This window comes from Hemicordylus capensis, chromosome 8 (assembly GCF_027244095.1).
Source record: "Hemicordylus capensis ecotype Gifberg chromosome 8, rHemCap1.1.pri, whole genome shotgun sequence".
Lineage (NCBI taxonomy): Eukaryota > Metazoa > Chordata > Lepidosauria > Squamata > Cordylidae > Hemicordylus > Hemicordylus capensis.
Window position 1 is genome coordinate 18,086,900 of NC_069664.1, and position 12,955 is coordinate 18,099,854.

General features: G+C 46.3%; 1 protein-coding gene across 2 annotated transcripts in view; it reads right to left on the minus strand.

The window, feature by feature from the left end:
- The window catches only part of DBNL (drebrin like), a 32,633-nt gene extending 20,924 nt beyond the window's left edge, over window positions 1-11,709 (minus strand). The window contains exons 1-5 of one of the 2 annotated variants that reach the window (XM_053269046.1): window positions 11,495-11,709; window positions 8,764-8,819; window positions 4,014-4,126; window positions 2,865-2,939; window positions 314-460 (exon numbers count right to left, since the gene is read on the minus strand). In XM_053269046.1, the coding sequence (XP_053125021.1) occupies window positions 314-460; window positions 2,865-2,939; window positions 4,014-4,126; window positions 8,764-8,819; window positions 11,495-11,577 (474 nt within the window). In that variant the 5' untranslated portion in view covers window positions 11,578-11,709. The remainder of the gene's footprint in view (window positions 1-313; window positions 461-2,864; window positions 2,940-4,013; window positions 4,127-8,763; window positions 8,820-11,494) is intronic. The other variant, XM_053269045.1, reaches the window with a different exon arrangement.
- Window positions 11,710-12,955: the final 1,246 nt, after the last annotated feature.

Here is a 12,955-nt window from a genome sequence, read left to right on the forward strand (position 1 = left end):
ACTAAAGCTATAGGTCAAACAACATGCCAGATCAGATGCTAACCTATTTAGGGGATCAGAAGAATGGCTTAGTAAAACTTTCTGAGAAAAATAATGCGTGCAAATGAGAAAAATTTGCATGGGATTTGCAATTCAAAGTTTTCCAGAAAACCCAAATCTCTGGTGCTATGCCTACCTTAGCCAGCATGCCACACTCACTTAGTGCTAGAGATTAATTGTGGTCCACGTACAGACACAAGTTCCCAACAGTTGAGCTATTTAACTCCATCCCAGTTCCCAAAAATGTTATTACCAAGAACCCAGAGGAACTCACCACTGGAGCCTGAGGACCTGCATCCTGGAATCTGCTGCCTTCTTTATGGAAGTTGTAGTTTGCCCCTGAAGCCTTGGCCACTTTTTCTATGATAGCCTCTGGCTCCACATCCTCCTCAGCCCGGGCATTTATCGTAACATGAGCACCCTTTAAAGAAATGTAGAAAAAGGATAACAAGAGGTCAAGAGAACATCTCAATGAAGTAACTAGAGAGGAAAAGTTTCCTGTTGGTAGCCTAGTGCAATTTATTGCCCTTCACAACTAGGGGCATGCTGCAATACTCTTGGGGGGATCATTGGAAAGAACAGCATCCAGTCCGTCAGACAGAGCTGCAAAGGAAGGGATGAGTGATTCGCAGTATTTAAAAATCTATCACACTATTTCCTCCCCTGCCCCCAGCTTTCTCTAAAAGTGGTGGGCTGAAACCAACTAGAGAGAGCAAACAGGAATTTAAACTAACCAACAATCTACAAATTACAGCCTAGAGAACCAACAAGTCTAAGGGAAATTATGACAGTTGTTTTTTTTTAGAATTCAGGAAAAGAAAAGAAGAGTTAAAAATAGGACTTTTCCAAGCAAAACTCATTTTAACAAGAGAGTGTGAGCAGAAAGACCTTTTAATAAACCAACAGCAAACCACAGAATTGGATATTTGGCATTATAGGTTGCACAGCTGAGTGCCTCTGTATTATTAGTACATTAAGTGCTACTGTATTGCTCTCTACCCCATATGGCGAAGGCGACATGGGCTAAACTGCTAAGCACATAACTGAATAACAATGCACAAATTCTGGCTGCAAAGATATGTTTATTAAAACATTACTGGCTTACAGTTTGAAGGGTCTGCTGAAAGATCCAAAACCAAAGCAAGTCTTAGGTGGGGCTTTGCAGTGGATTTTATGTTCCCAATCTTCCTCTATGGCACCTCCTTGCCTATTCCTGCTCTCATTCAGCATCCCAGAGTCCTTGCAAAAGTGTTCCTAATTCTAAAAAGTGACCTAAATAGTACACTCAAAATTAAGATGATTTCATAGACTTGGGCTTAATCTATCCTGGGAACAAAATCGGGGGGGGGGGGGGGATCCTGGGAACCAGGAAAGTCTAAGCCAGTGTAGTGATCAAGCATGTTAGGAAGATCCAAATCTCTAAAGAAATCTTTAACCTTGACTTTTTGCAGCCTGAATGGTCTCCCATAAACCACTTAGCTTATTCTACTCCTGTGGTGAGGATAAAGATCAACAAACATATATTATGACCCACCCCAAGTCAGGTTAGAAGAACCTAACAGAAAGGCTAGAAGAGCCCAGACTGTGAGCTTGTGATAACCAGAGACTATATGGAGGACCACAATACTGTTGCAAGCATGGCAACAAAGCTTGATACTTCAAGATGCTTGCTCAATGGCTTTTGACTGGCTAGTGGCTAACCCAAACTAGGGATGTGCAGAACCGGTTCGATCACGAACCGGAACACTGTGTACTGGGCCAGTTTGAGCGGTTAGATCATGAACTGACCTGCCCAGCCGGTCCGATTTCGGACAAAACTGCGCCAAATGGACCATGCACACCCCTAACCCAAACCACTAGAATAAGTTGTGGCTGTGGATGATGGGACTTGTAGTTCAACAACAGCTAGAGAGTCAAGCTTGCCTGCCCCCACACTAGAATGTGTGCTGTACTCCATCTGTCTGGAAGGAAACAGTTTTGCAGTTTGAATCTGGCAGGAATCAGCCTTGTGGAGTTGCAAGGGTATGTTGTTACTTGGGAGCGAAAGCGGTAATGCAGTTTCAAAACTAGTACCACTTAGCTGGGTGTCTATTAGGGATGTGCACGGAACCACGGTCTGGCGCCGGTGGGGGTCTCGCACTTACCTTTCCCGCCACTTTCCCCCCACCGGCACTCCGTTTTTGCAAAAGGTTTTGGGGGTGGCAGCGTTCCTCCCTGCCTCCCCTGCCCCCATTATTGTCTGGAAATACCGGAAGTAACAATTGCATGTGTACCTGCCGCCGCGCACCCACTGCACACATTACACGTGCATGTCGTGCACACACAGCGTGCGACATGCGCAGTGGGTGTACACACAATCATTACTTCCGGTATTTCCAGACAATAATGGGGGCAGGGATGGCAGGGAGGAATGCTGCCGCCCCAAAAACCTTTTGCAAAAACGGAGTGCCGGCGGGGGGAAAGCGGCGGGAGGGGTAAGTGCAAACCCACCTGCCCTTAAAGGGAGACACCCCCCCAGCGCCAGACCGGCCCAAGTTTGAACCGGTTTGGTGGCCTCCACAATGGCCTGTGGACCGGTCCGTGCACATCCCTAGTGTCTATCTGCTCCCTACTGCTCAGTGTATAGACAGATAGATATTACAAAAGCACCACAGGAGGTTACTCCAGAAAGCTCCTACTGTTCAGTGATGCAAGGAGTGCAAACTGGTTTTTTTTTTTTCTGCTTCCAATTGCCTCTCAGACAAAGACCATAGTACCATTTATTTGGGAGGACATTCAACGGAAAGAAAAGGGGATCAATGGAAAATAAAATGAAGATTAAGTACCTTTAAGAAGTTTGCCACAGTGCTGACATGGTTGGCACAGGCTCCCTTTCTCACATCATTAACACCTTCACCAGTCTATCAAAGAAAACATTAAGAACTCAGTGGGAAAGTTAATACTAAGCATTATTTACATAATAAAAACTGAGCTGCAAACTTGCACATTGACAAGTAAAAGTACAGAGCACACAAGCATTTTCAGTGTTATTAAAAGCAGGCTTCAGACTGAGATAACCATCCAAGGGCATTTCTTCCCAAATGTTTGTTCACTCTGTAGCTCACCATTCATCATAATAAGATCCAGCTCTTAAACTCTAGGCCAGAACAAAATGGTATGAAAAGAATGCAGAGCACTTTGGACTATGTGGCAAAAAGTTGACACATTGTGTAGCATTAAGGTTGGCTTGAAAAGAACGACATTCTCACAAATGAAAGTGCTCCAGTGAAACTGTTTACTTAAGAGATATTTACCAATCGTAATGTTGACCTAAATAGTCCCAGCTTACTATATTTTGCTTACCAACACATGAACCTGAACAGTTCAGTTAGTTTGATTTTTGACCTACTTTCCAGTAGCTCATTTCCCGTCTAATCAGTTTATTCTTAAACACTACCACTGTGTTAAATTTTTCACTGAGCTTTCCTTAACTGTTAATGCTGGGCGTTTAGAACAGCTTTCCAAGATTGCTGGGTCACACCCAAATCCTTTGCAAAAGCTCAATTCAACTCAATGAAGGTTAGAAAAGCAAACAATGGTTAACAAACAAAGGTTAGAAAAGCAAACAAAAAACTGTATTTATATTTTTGGTTTTTAAAATATTTATGAATAAATGAAAGCAAAAATTAAGATGCCCAATCTGCAGCCAGATCTTATGCACCATTGCTCAGAAGTTAAGTCTTGCCGGGTTCAATGAAACTTACCCTCCAAGAAAGTTTGCACAGGACTGCAGCCCTATCGTTACTTGCTTTTTTATCACAACATTGACAAGTGCGATAGGGCTGGGATTTTTCAGTCTAAGCAGTGATATATATTTAGAACTTTCAAACACCGGTCATTTTTACTAATATAGGCTTTTACTAGTAAAGTAGCACTGTATATTTTTTATCAGAAGAAATATATCCCCTAATCTAGTGGGATTATATTCTACGTACCCAATTGACAAGCACATATTTGGGCAAGCCGGAGTTGGGATCTTTCACCCTGCAGAAAGCATACATCACTTTTCCACTACTGAGTTCTTCCACCATCTCCTCCAGACCACCATCTGCATATCATTGTTTGACAAGAGAAAGAAAGTGAAAACAGCCTACCAACTTGGTCAACTGAACCAATCACATACTCAGAAGTGAAGAAATGTTGGCTCAGTTTATCAGCCAGCCAAGCTAGGTTGGTACATTGCTCATCAGGATCTTTTTTCACTCGTCAGGCACCATTTTTCACTCATTACAGACTAGTAGATTTCTGCAGCCCTGCACATACTGACAAGACACGAGAGGAACAAAACAGTAGAAAGGGTAACTTCCATTGGACCAAACTGTTTATAAAGATGGGGCTGGATTCAAAACAGATATTTAGGATCATGCCAGTGGTGTGATGGTGTTTTTTTTTAACACCGGGTTTTCTTTAAGTGGCTGGTTCCCAGGCTGCTCATAGACTGCTTTCAAAACTTCATTCAGTTTCAAAAGCGGTTTGCCAAGCACAGGCAGGGGGAGGAGGGATTACAGTTCAACAACAAAGTCTAAAGCTTCCTAGGGCCCACAGAACTGCTCCCACAGTTATGTCAACCGTCCTTGGCCATCATTTACATAAGCAACCAACACAGTTGTTGTTCTACAATGTGCCGAAGCAGTGTCATCGGCAAAGTGCTGGATTTGGACATGGGAAACCCAGGAACTGCAAAATGCTTTGTAGCCTGAAAATACTAGAGCAATGAACAAAAGAGAGCTTTTCGCAACAGAGTTGCTGTCCATGATTAAAAACAACAGATTAATTACCTTTCCTAAAGGTAAAATGTACCGTCAAGTCAATGTCGACTCCTGGTGACCACAGAGCCCTGTGGTTCTCTTTGATAGAATACAGGAGGGGTTTACCATTGTCATCTCCCGCACAGTGTGAGATGATGCCTTTCAGCATCTTCCTATATTGCTGCTGCCCGATATAGGTGTTTCCCATAGTTTGGAAAATATACCAGCGGGGATTCAAACCAACAACTTCTGGCTTGCTAATCAAGATTTCCCCACTACACCATTAGGTGGCTTTCCTAGGAGTAGTTAAAAGGTCACAAAGAAGTAAGCATTCAAGGCAGCCCAAGGTATTATGGCCTGAGGCAAGGCTTCAAATGATGCCTTCCCCCATCATGGAACAAAGGAAGCTGACATAATACTGAGTCAAACCATTTGTCCATCCAGCTCAGTATTGTCGACACAGACTGGCACAGTGGCTCCTCCAAAGTTGCAGCCAGGAGTCTCAGCCTTATCTTGGAGATGCCAGGGAGGGAACTTGGAACCTTCTCCATGCAAACATGCAGGTGCTCTTTCCAGAGCGGCCCCATCCCCCAAGGGGAATATCTTAGAGTGCTCACACATGTAATCTCCCATCCAAATGCAAACCAGTACAGACCCTGCTTAGCAAAGGGGACAATTCATGCTTGCTACCACAAGACCACAAGCAATCCTCCCATCTAATCCATATAATATAATCCTCCCATATAATCATGCCCCTGGCGGGGTCAGCTCCCTTTCAAACCTAACCCTTGCAAGCTCTGGAAGTGGCCAGGGGTGGAGGGTAGTGAAGACAGATTGCTGCTAGCAGCCTCCTCCCCTTCTCTCATGCGAAGGAGTGGGAGGAAAGGTGCTCCTTGCAAAGTGTGCAAGGGCCAGGCTGAGCCCAAAGAACTGCTCTGACAGGGTTGATGGAGGGCACCCCAATAATCTTGACGGCACCCCCATAATCTGCTGCCTGAGCCGACTGCCTCACGAAAGTTTGCTTACAGGGCGTCGGCCCTTTTGAGTTCATCAAAACAGCCCCATCACAAAAGAGGAGAACAACAAGAGCTATCCACAATGAATTTTTACCAGAACAACAAACTAGTATGGTAGGCACTGCCCAAACAGCAAGTACCAATTTCCAGAGCTACCCAACGGAACATGCATAGCCTCTGTTCGTACACTTAAATAATGAGGAGGGTCAAAAGACTTTTCCAGAAAGATTACTTCATCAAAAAGATAATCAGAAAGAACAAGCGTTAGGCAGCCAAACACAAACTAAAACAAAAAGCACTCAGAACCTTCAAGTTCTCACTCAGTTCCTGCAGAACATGTTTGAGGAAGTGAAACACCTAAGCAGAAGGTCCCATAAACTACAGGGGCTTGAGAGACCATGCAAACATTCAGACCCAGAAGATCCTTTTGAATATAAGCTTTAGGAGCTAAAGGCATTTACTGTATTTGAAGTGTGATGGGGAACAGAAACCAGTGAATCGTTTTCCCATTTTTCTGACCATCCTTAACTGCACACCAGCAAATGGATGGCACACCCTGGCAAATTTTTATACACACACACAATATATATCCATGAAGCAAAATGACTTTCTTCCTCATAAGCAAGCATAGGATTGTGGTCTTAGAAAAGCACATTTTGCTTTCATTTTGGTGCACAATAGCTTCAAAGGGAAATTCAGTTCTGCACAAAGTGCTTCCTCCTGTCCCCTTATCAAACATTAACTTTTGCTTGGGTTTTTGTTTTTTTTTAAACTTCCAACTGGGGATGTGCATGGAACCATGGAGGCGCGGTCTGGCACTGGGGGTGTCTAGCTTTAAGGGCAGAGGTAGTACTTACCCCTCCCGCCGCTTTCTCCCCTCTGGCGCTCCACTCCGGAGCAAAGTTTTAGGGGCGGCAGCATTCCTCCCTGCCACCCCTGGCCCTGTAGTTGCCCGAAAAAGGGGAAGTTGTTGCCATGCACGTGCCTGTTGCGGCGCGTGCGCGTCCGTTGCCGCTGCCGCACACATCACACATTGCGTGCATACGCAACGTGTGACATGTGCAGAGTGTGCCCGCACAGCAGCGACAGGCGCACGCGCCGCAACGGGTACATTCATGGCGGCAACTTCCGAACCGGTTCGGAGGCCTCTAACCGAGGCCTTTTCCGAACCGGTTCCGAACCAGTTCTGAGGCCTCTAACATGGCCTCCAGACCAGTTCGTGCACATCCCTACTTCCTACAGTAAATTAACTTTTTCACGCTCATTTACTCGGTTATGTATTTTAGTTCCTCTAAATAGGAGCCTGTTGTCCCCAAGCACGTTATATTTGAACAAGCTAATATCTTAGCCCAGACCATAGCTGAACTTTTATTCTTCCTCACTGATCATTTTTGCTAAGAAACACCACCAAAGTATTCAACTTAGTCAACTACTTCCCCCTTTCTACAGTTAAACGAGAACTTCTAGATGAGCTATACGCAACACTGGAGTTCTCCTTTTCTGTTGCTCTACTGATGGAATTTCCAGGAACCGAAGTCCTGTGTCTTTCACAGCTGTATAAGAAGGCGGACTTCCATTCTTGCAGCATTACAGTAAAGCAGGGGTTCTTAGTCTTCAGATGTTGCTGGACTACAACTCCCATCATCCCCAGCCACAATGGCAAAGGCCATTATGACTGGGGAGGATGGGAGCAGAAGTCCAGCAACATATGGGGACCTACTTTTGAGAACTCCTGCCCCAGAGGGAATGAACTTGGTTACCGGAAAAAAAATCAAGGGATGTTGACTTGAAGGCATGATACTGTGGCTCATTCATATGCCACACTAATCATAGCTTCCTTTAACATCATTTAGAACCTAAGCCACAGTTTGAGCTTTCAGACATAGAAGCAAAACAGGTTTTAGAGCTATACATCTACTTCTGTTTTCCATCTGCTCAGCAAGCTGCAATTTAGAGCTATTAGATGGGTTTTGTTCCATAGGATCAGCACTTTTGTTTCTATGGTACAAGGGTGTCTGGAGGCAGGACAACAGCTTTAACTCTGGATTGTCGATTCAGACATTATGTCTTCTTTATTCTGGATTGCTGGTAGATTACAAACCATGGTTTGTTAACTTTTTAAGCTTCCTTATCCATGGTTAGGTGTGATGTCTGAGCTGAGCCAGCACGTGTACATATCCTGAAGAATAAAATTTCAAGTGCAACAGAAATTTTTCATGTTTACACCTTTTTGTCAATACCAATACAGTGGCAAAAAGTTCAATTGCTAAGTGTAAAGTTTATTTTTGCACATAACAGGCTGGTTATTCTCATTACAGTTCTCAATCTTCTTTTGACTTTTAAGATTTCTTAATGGGTGCTACCGGTACTAAAGGACAAGCACACATGCTATTTGAAACTGCTACTTTATACAGAATTTCACACACACTATATTTAATGATAAATCAGCCATTCTGTCTAGTAATTACATTTTCCCCTTTATCTTTTAAACTTTGATAAGATACACAAAAGTTAAGTTCCTCACAGTGACCACCTTAACTGTTTATCCCACTTTCACCTGAAAATGTGTTCAAGCTATAATGTATTGCTTCCTTTCCAGTGACATAGTGGGGGTGTTTTCCCAGTTTACCTCCCACACTCTATTTCACAGGGCTGGGTTTGAGCACTCCCCAGAATCCTCACTGTGTATGAACAAGCAGCAACAGGCAGAAAACTAAAGAACTACACCTTTCTTGATGCAGGAAAGAGAGGCGTTTCTACAGCAGTGTCAGATAGATGTCGTAACTGGCATCTCCAACTAAGTTGGAGAATGACCAATACCAGAAGCCAAGCAATACAACCTCCTCTAAACACATACACTCTCACTCAAAGAGAATCCCCAGGGCACATACATTAAGATATACTTTCCAAAATATACTCACCTCCAGTACAAGCTACTCTCAGGTCATTACTGTTCCCTTCATAGGTAAATAGAGCCCTGCAAATGATACAGCAAAAGATGAGATCAACCATAAAAGATTAAGTGTGCCGTCGAGTTGGTGTCAACTCCTGGTGACCACAGAGCCCTGTGGTTGTCTTTGGTACAATACAAGAGGGGTTTACCACTGCCATCCCCTGCACAGTGTGAGATGATGCCTACAAGTCACATAATCACACTCACTCACACCAAATCAATGCATTTCAATCATTCTCCCTGGATTCTCCCATCTTATTTATTTCTCTGTGTAAACTGCCCTGAGCCATTTTTGGAAGGGTGGTATAGAAATAGAACAAACAACAACAACAACAACAACATCTTCAGGGCAACCTCTCCCCTCTCACACACATCTTCGTTACTCTCTATCACCCTGGTGTCTCATCATGTTTTAACCCTTTCTGTCAAACTTCCCTTAACACTACCCCAACTACTTACCACCCCACTGAAGAGTCCAACATTGTTCCTATATCTCCTTACCACCCAAAATCCCCATCTAAGTGTCCATGCCATCTTTCCCAGGTAATTACCAGCTCTCTCGGAATTGCCAATGGGGTTACATCTTTGACCACACAAAGAACACATACACAGCCTGTTGCCACGTGTCGGCTGAAGTTCTCATTACTGGTTCACTTCTGTGCTCCAGCATACAAATATTCTATGTTCCTGCACTAGGTATGCACCAGTTCGAAGATTATGACCCTCCACATGGTCTGGGCAGCACCTCTTCTCTCGTTTCATACTACTCCCCTAGAGAACTGCCAGCTGCATGAGGCAGAAATTCGACAGGTGGTTTCACTTGCTTAATTTCTTGCAAATTGTCACTGTCACAAACCCTTGGCGGAACAAGGCCTGACCTCCCCTATCCCACATCCTTTATTACTGAACTCAGTTCCTCATTACACCAGATCACCCACCTCCAGAAGTACCTCACTCATCACCATGGTCCATTACTCAGTGTGGAAATGACTGTACTGTGAACTGGTCTAAAGGTAAAGTGTGCTGTCAAGTCAATTTCGACTCCTGGCGCTCACAGAGCCCTGTGGTTTTCTTTAGTAGAATACAGGAGGGATTTATCATTGCCTCCTCCTGTGCAGTATGAGATGATGCCTTTCAGCATCTTCCTATATTTCTGCTGCCTGATGTAGTACCAGTGGGAATTCGAACCAGCAACCTTCTGCTTGCTAGTCAAGCATTTCTGCTCTACTCACCATCAAAAAGGATATCATAGACTTGGAAATGGTGTAGAAAAGGGCAATCAAAATGATCAGGAGCCCAGAGCACCTCCCTTATGAGGCAAGGCTACAACATCTAGAGCTTTTTAGTTGAGAGTGACTAAGGGGAGACATGATAAAGGTTTATTAAATTATGCATGGCATGGATAGAATTTTTTTTTCTCCCTCTCTCAGAACATTAGGCCCAGGGGTCATCCCATGAAACTGACTGCCAGGAAATGGCTTTAAAAGGGGCTTAGACAAATTCATGGAGGACAGGTTGACCTATAGCTACTAGTCTTGATGACTATAGGCTACGTCCGGGTTCAGAGGCAGGATGCCTCTACCAGAAGCAGAGAAGCAACAGCAGGAGAGGGGGCATGTTTTGCATCTGGTGGGCCACTGTGGGAAAGTGGACTATATAGGCCTTGGACTCAATTTGGAAGGGCTGTTCTTACCCAGCGCCAAAAGCAGTGCTTGCGCTGGAGGAATGTGTGCATTGGTGGCCCAATTTCTACCGATTTTATTTCTATTGCTTGTAATTAGTTCTCCCACCACAAAACACAGCCCCAGCATCAGCTACATTTCAACCGCATCCGTGCTGCAGCCCTGGGGTTCACACCAGGCAACACCGGGCGAGCCCCTTTAGAAACCCAACCAGGCCTGACAGAAGCTTCCAGCAGGTCTAGGAGGGGAGACAAAAGCCTCCGCTGGAAAGTTGGCAAGCCCCGACGTCCGCAGAGAGAGGCCTTGCTTCTGCACAGTTGCACCCGCTCCCTTCTACACCCCAAGGCGAGCCCCCCGAGTGCTCCCTTTTCTCCTTAACCCAACCCAGCCCCCATTGGGTTCCCAAAAGAAGTAACACTTTGCATTGTGTTCTTATGAAATGTGCTTGGACACCCTCTTCCTCCCCAGCCCCCCATCGTAAAGGGGCCACAGCCTCTCTTGTACACACACAACACAACACACACCCCAGTTCTGTGCAGGCCAGCCCCCAAGCCCCGCCTCCCCCGCCGGCGCCACACCTCCCCGCGCCCCCCCCCCTCCCCCAGCCCCTTTTCTGCTCTGTGCATTGCAAGGGGGCAGAGAGCCGGAGCAAGAAGGCTCAGCGGGCCAGCAGCAGCACCCCACCTGCCGGGCAGGGAGGGGGCAGCCGCCGCCCCCAGCCCTCCGCACGCCCCCGTCTTTGCACGCCCCCCTTGCAATGCACCCCGCCGCGCGTCTCCCTCCCAGGCAAGCAGCGCCCACATGGCCCAGGAGGGCCTGCCCCGTTCCCATGCCGCCTGGCACTTGCATCCCCCGGCGGTGGGCGCATAAGTGAGCATGCAACGCGAGCCCCACCCCCAGCGCCCCATGGCCGGCCCCACCCCCCCACCCCCCGCAGGCAGGGGTTCCTCCGGGCCCCAACCCCGCCAGCCGAATGCGGCGAGCCGGGGCGCACCGAGAGCGCGCGCGCTGGCTCACCAGTCGGTGGGGCTCGCCGAGGAGACCACCCGGCCGTAGGCCTCCTGCAGCGCCGGCCCGTTCCTGCTCAGGTTCAGCGCCATGAGGAGAGGGAGGCGGAGGAGGAGCTGCTGCTGCTGCTGCCTGCCTGCCTTGCCTTCGTCTCGGGCTCAGCTCAACAACCTTCGCCGGCTTCCGGCTCCGCCTGGCGCAGCGCAGGGCTGGGGAGGACGGCCCAGGAGGCGGGCCTGGCTGCTGCCAGATGATGCTGGTGGTGGCTGGGAGGAGGAGGAGGAGGAGAGCCTGCCTGGGAGGGGCAGCAGACAGAGGAGGGTCCTTGAAACCTGAGTCCCCAGATGATGTTGGGTGGACTACAACCCCCATCACCCCCTGCCACGGTGGCCATCCCTCGGGGGTGGTCAGCCACTGGCCGTTCTGGCTGGGGATGGGTGGTGGGGGGGTTGGAGGCTTTTTAAATGCTCCATTTATTATTTCTTGTTTACACAGTCAGACAGGTGCTATTGACTGGTTTGTTTTATCCAGACATCGAGTCCTTCCCAAGGAACTGGGATGGCTGGATTTTATCATCAATACTGTTGGTTGTTATAGATCTCGTCGCAGAATATAGGCTGTTCCCAGTAAAGTTGCTTTTTGTAAATGGCTATTTTGTGAAAAGAAGAGGCTAAATTGTAGCAGTGTATTATTATTATTTCTTGTTTACACAGTCAGACAGGTGTTATTGACTGGTTTGTTTTATCCAGACATCGAGTCCTTCCCAAGGACCTGGGATGCCAGAATTTTATTGTCAATGTTGTTGCTGTTGTTATAGATATCGTCGCAGAACATAGGCTGTTCCCAGTAAAGCTGCTTTTTGTAATTGGCTGGTGGTGATTTCTGTGGCCCCTATGGTGTCGAGGTGCTCTTCAAGGTCTTTTGGAACTGCACCCAGGGTGCCAGTTACCACTGGGATTATTTTGGTCTTTTTCTGCCACAGCCTTTCAATTTCAATCTGTAGATCTTTGTATTTGGTGATTTTTTCCATTTCTTTTTCTTCTATTCTGCTATCCCCTGGTATTGCTATGTCGATTATTTTCACTTGTTTTTCTTTCTTCTCGACTACAGTGATATCTGGTGTATTGTGTGGCAGATGTTTGTCTGTTTGTAGTCGGAAGTCTACAGGATGCCTTTCAGCATCTTCCTACATCGCTGCTGCCCGAGATAGGTGTCTGGGAAACATAGGGTAATATGTCACTGTGCAACTTTGCAGGGTTTTAGAAGGCAGAATAAATGTTTTGTTGAGAAAAGATGCTACACCCTGCTTCATTATTGATTTTTTGGTCTGTTTTTGTGGGCTTGAGGCACTTGAGATATCCATATCCAGATTCTTTTCACATCACATCTTCCCTGAGGCCACAAGAAATTATATCTCTGGACCGCCGGGTCTCCCACAAACTTAATAAGTAAAGTCAACAAGATATTGTC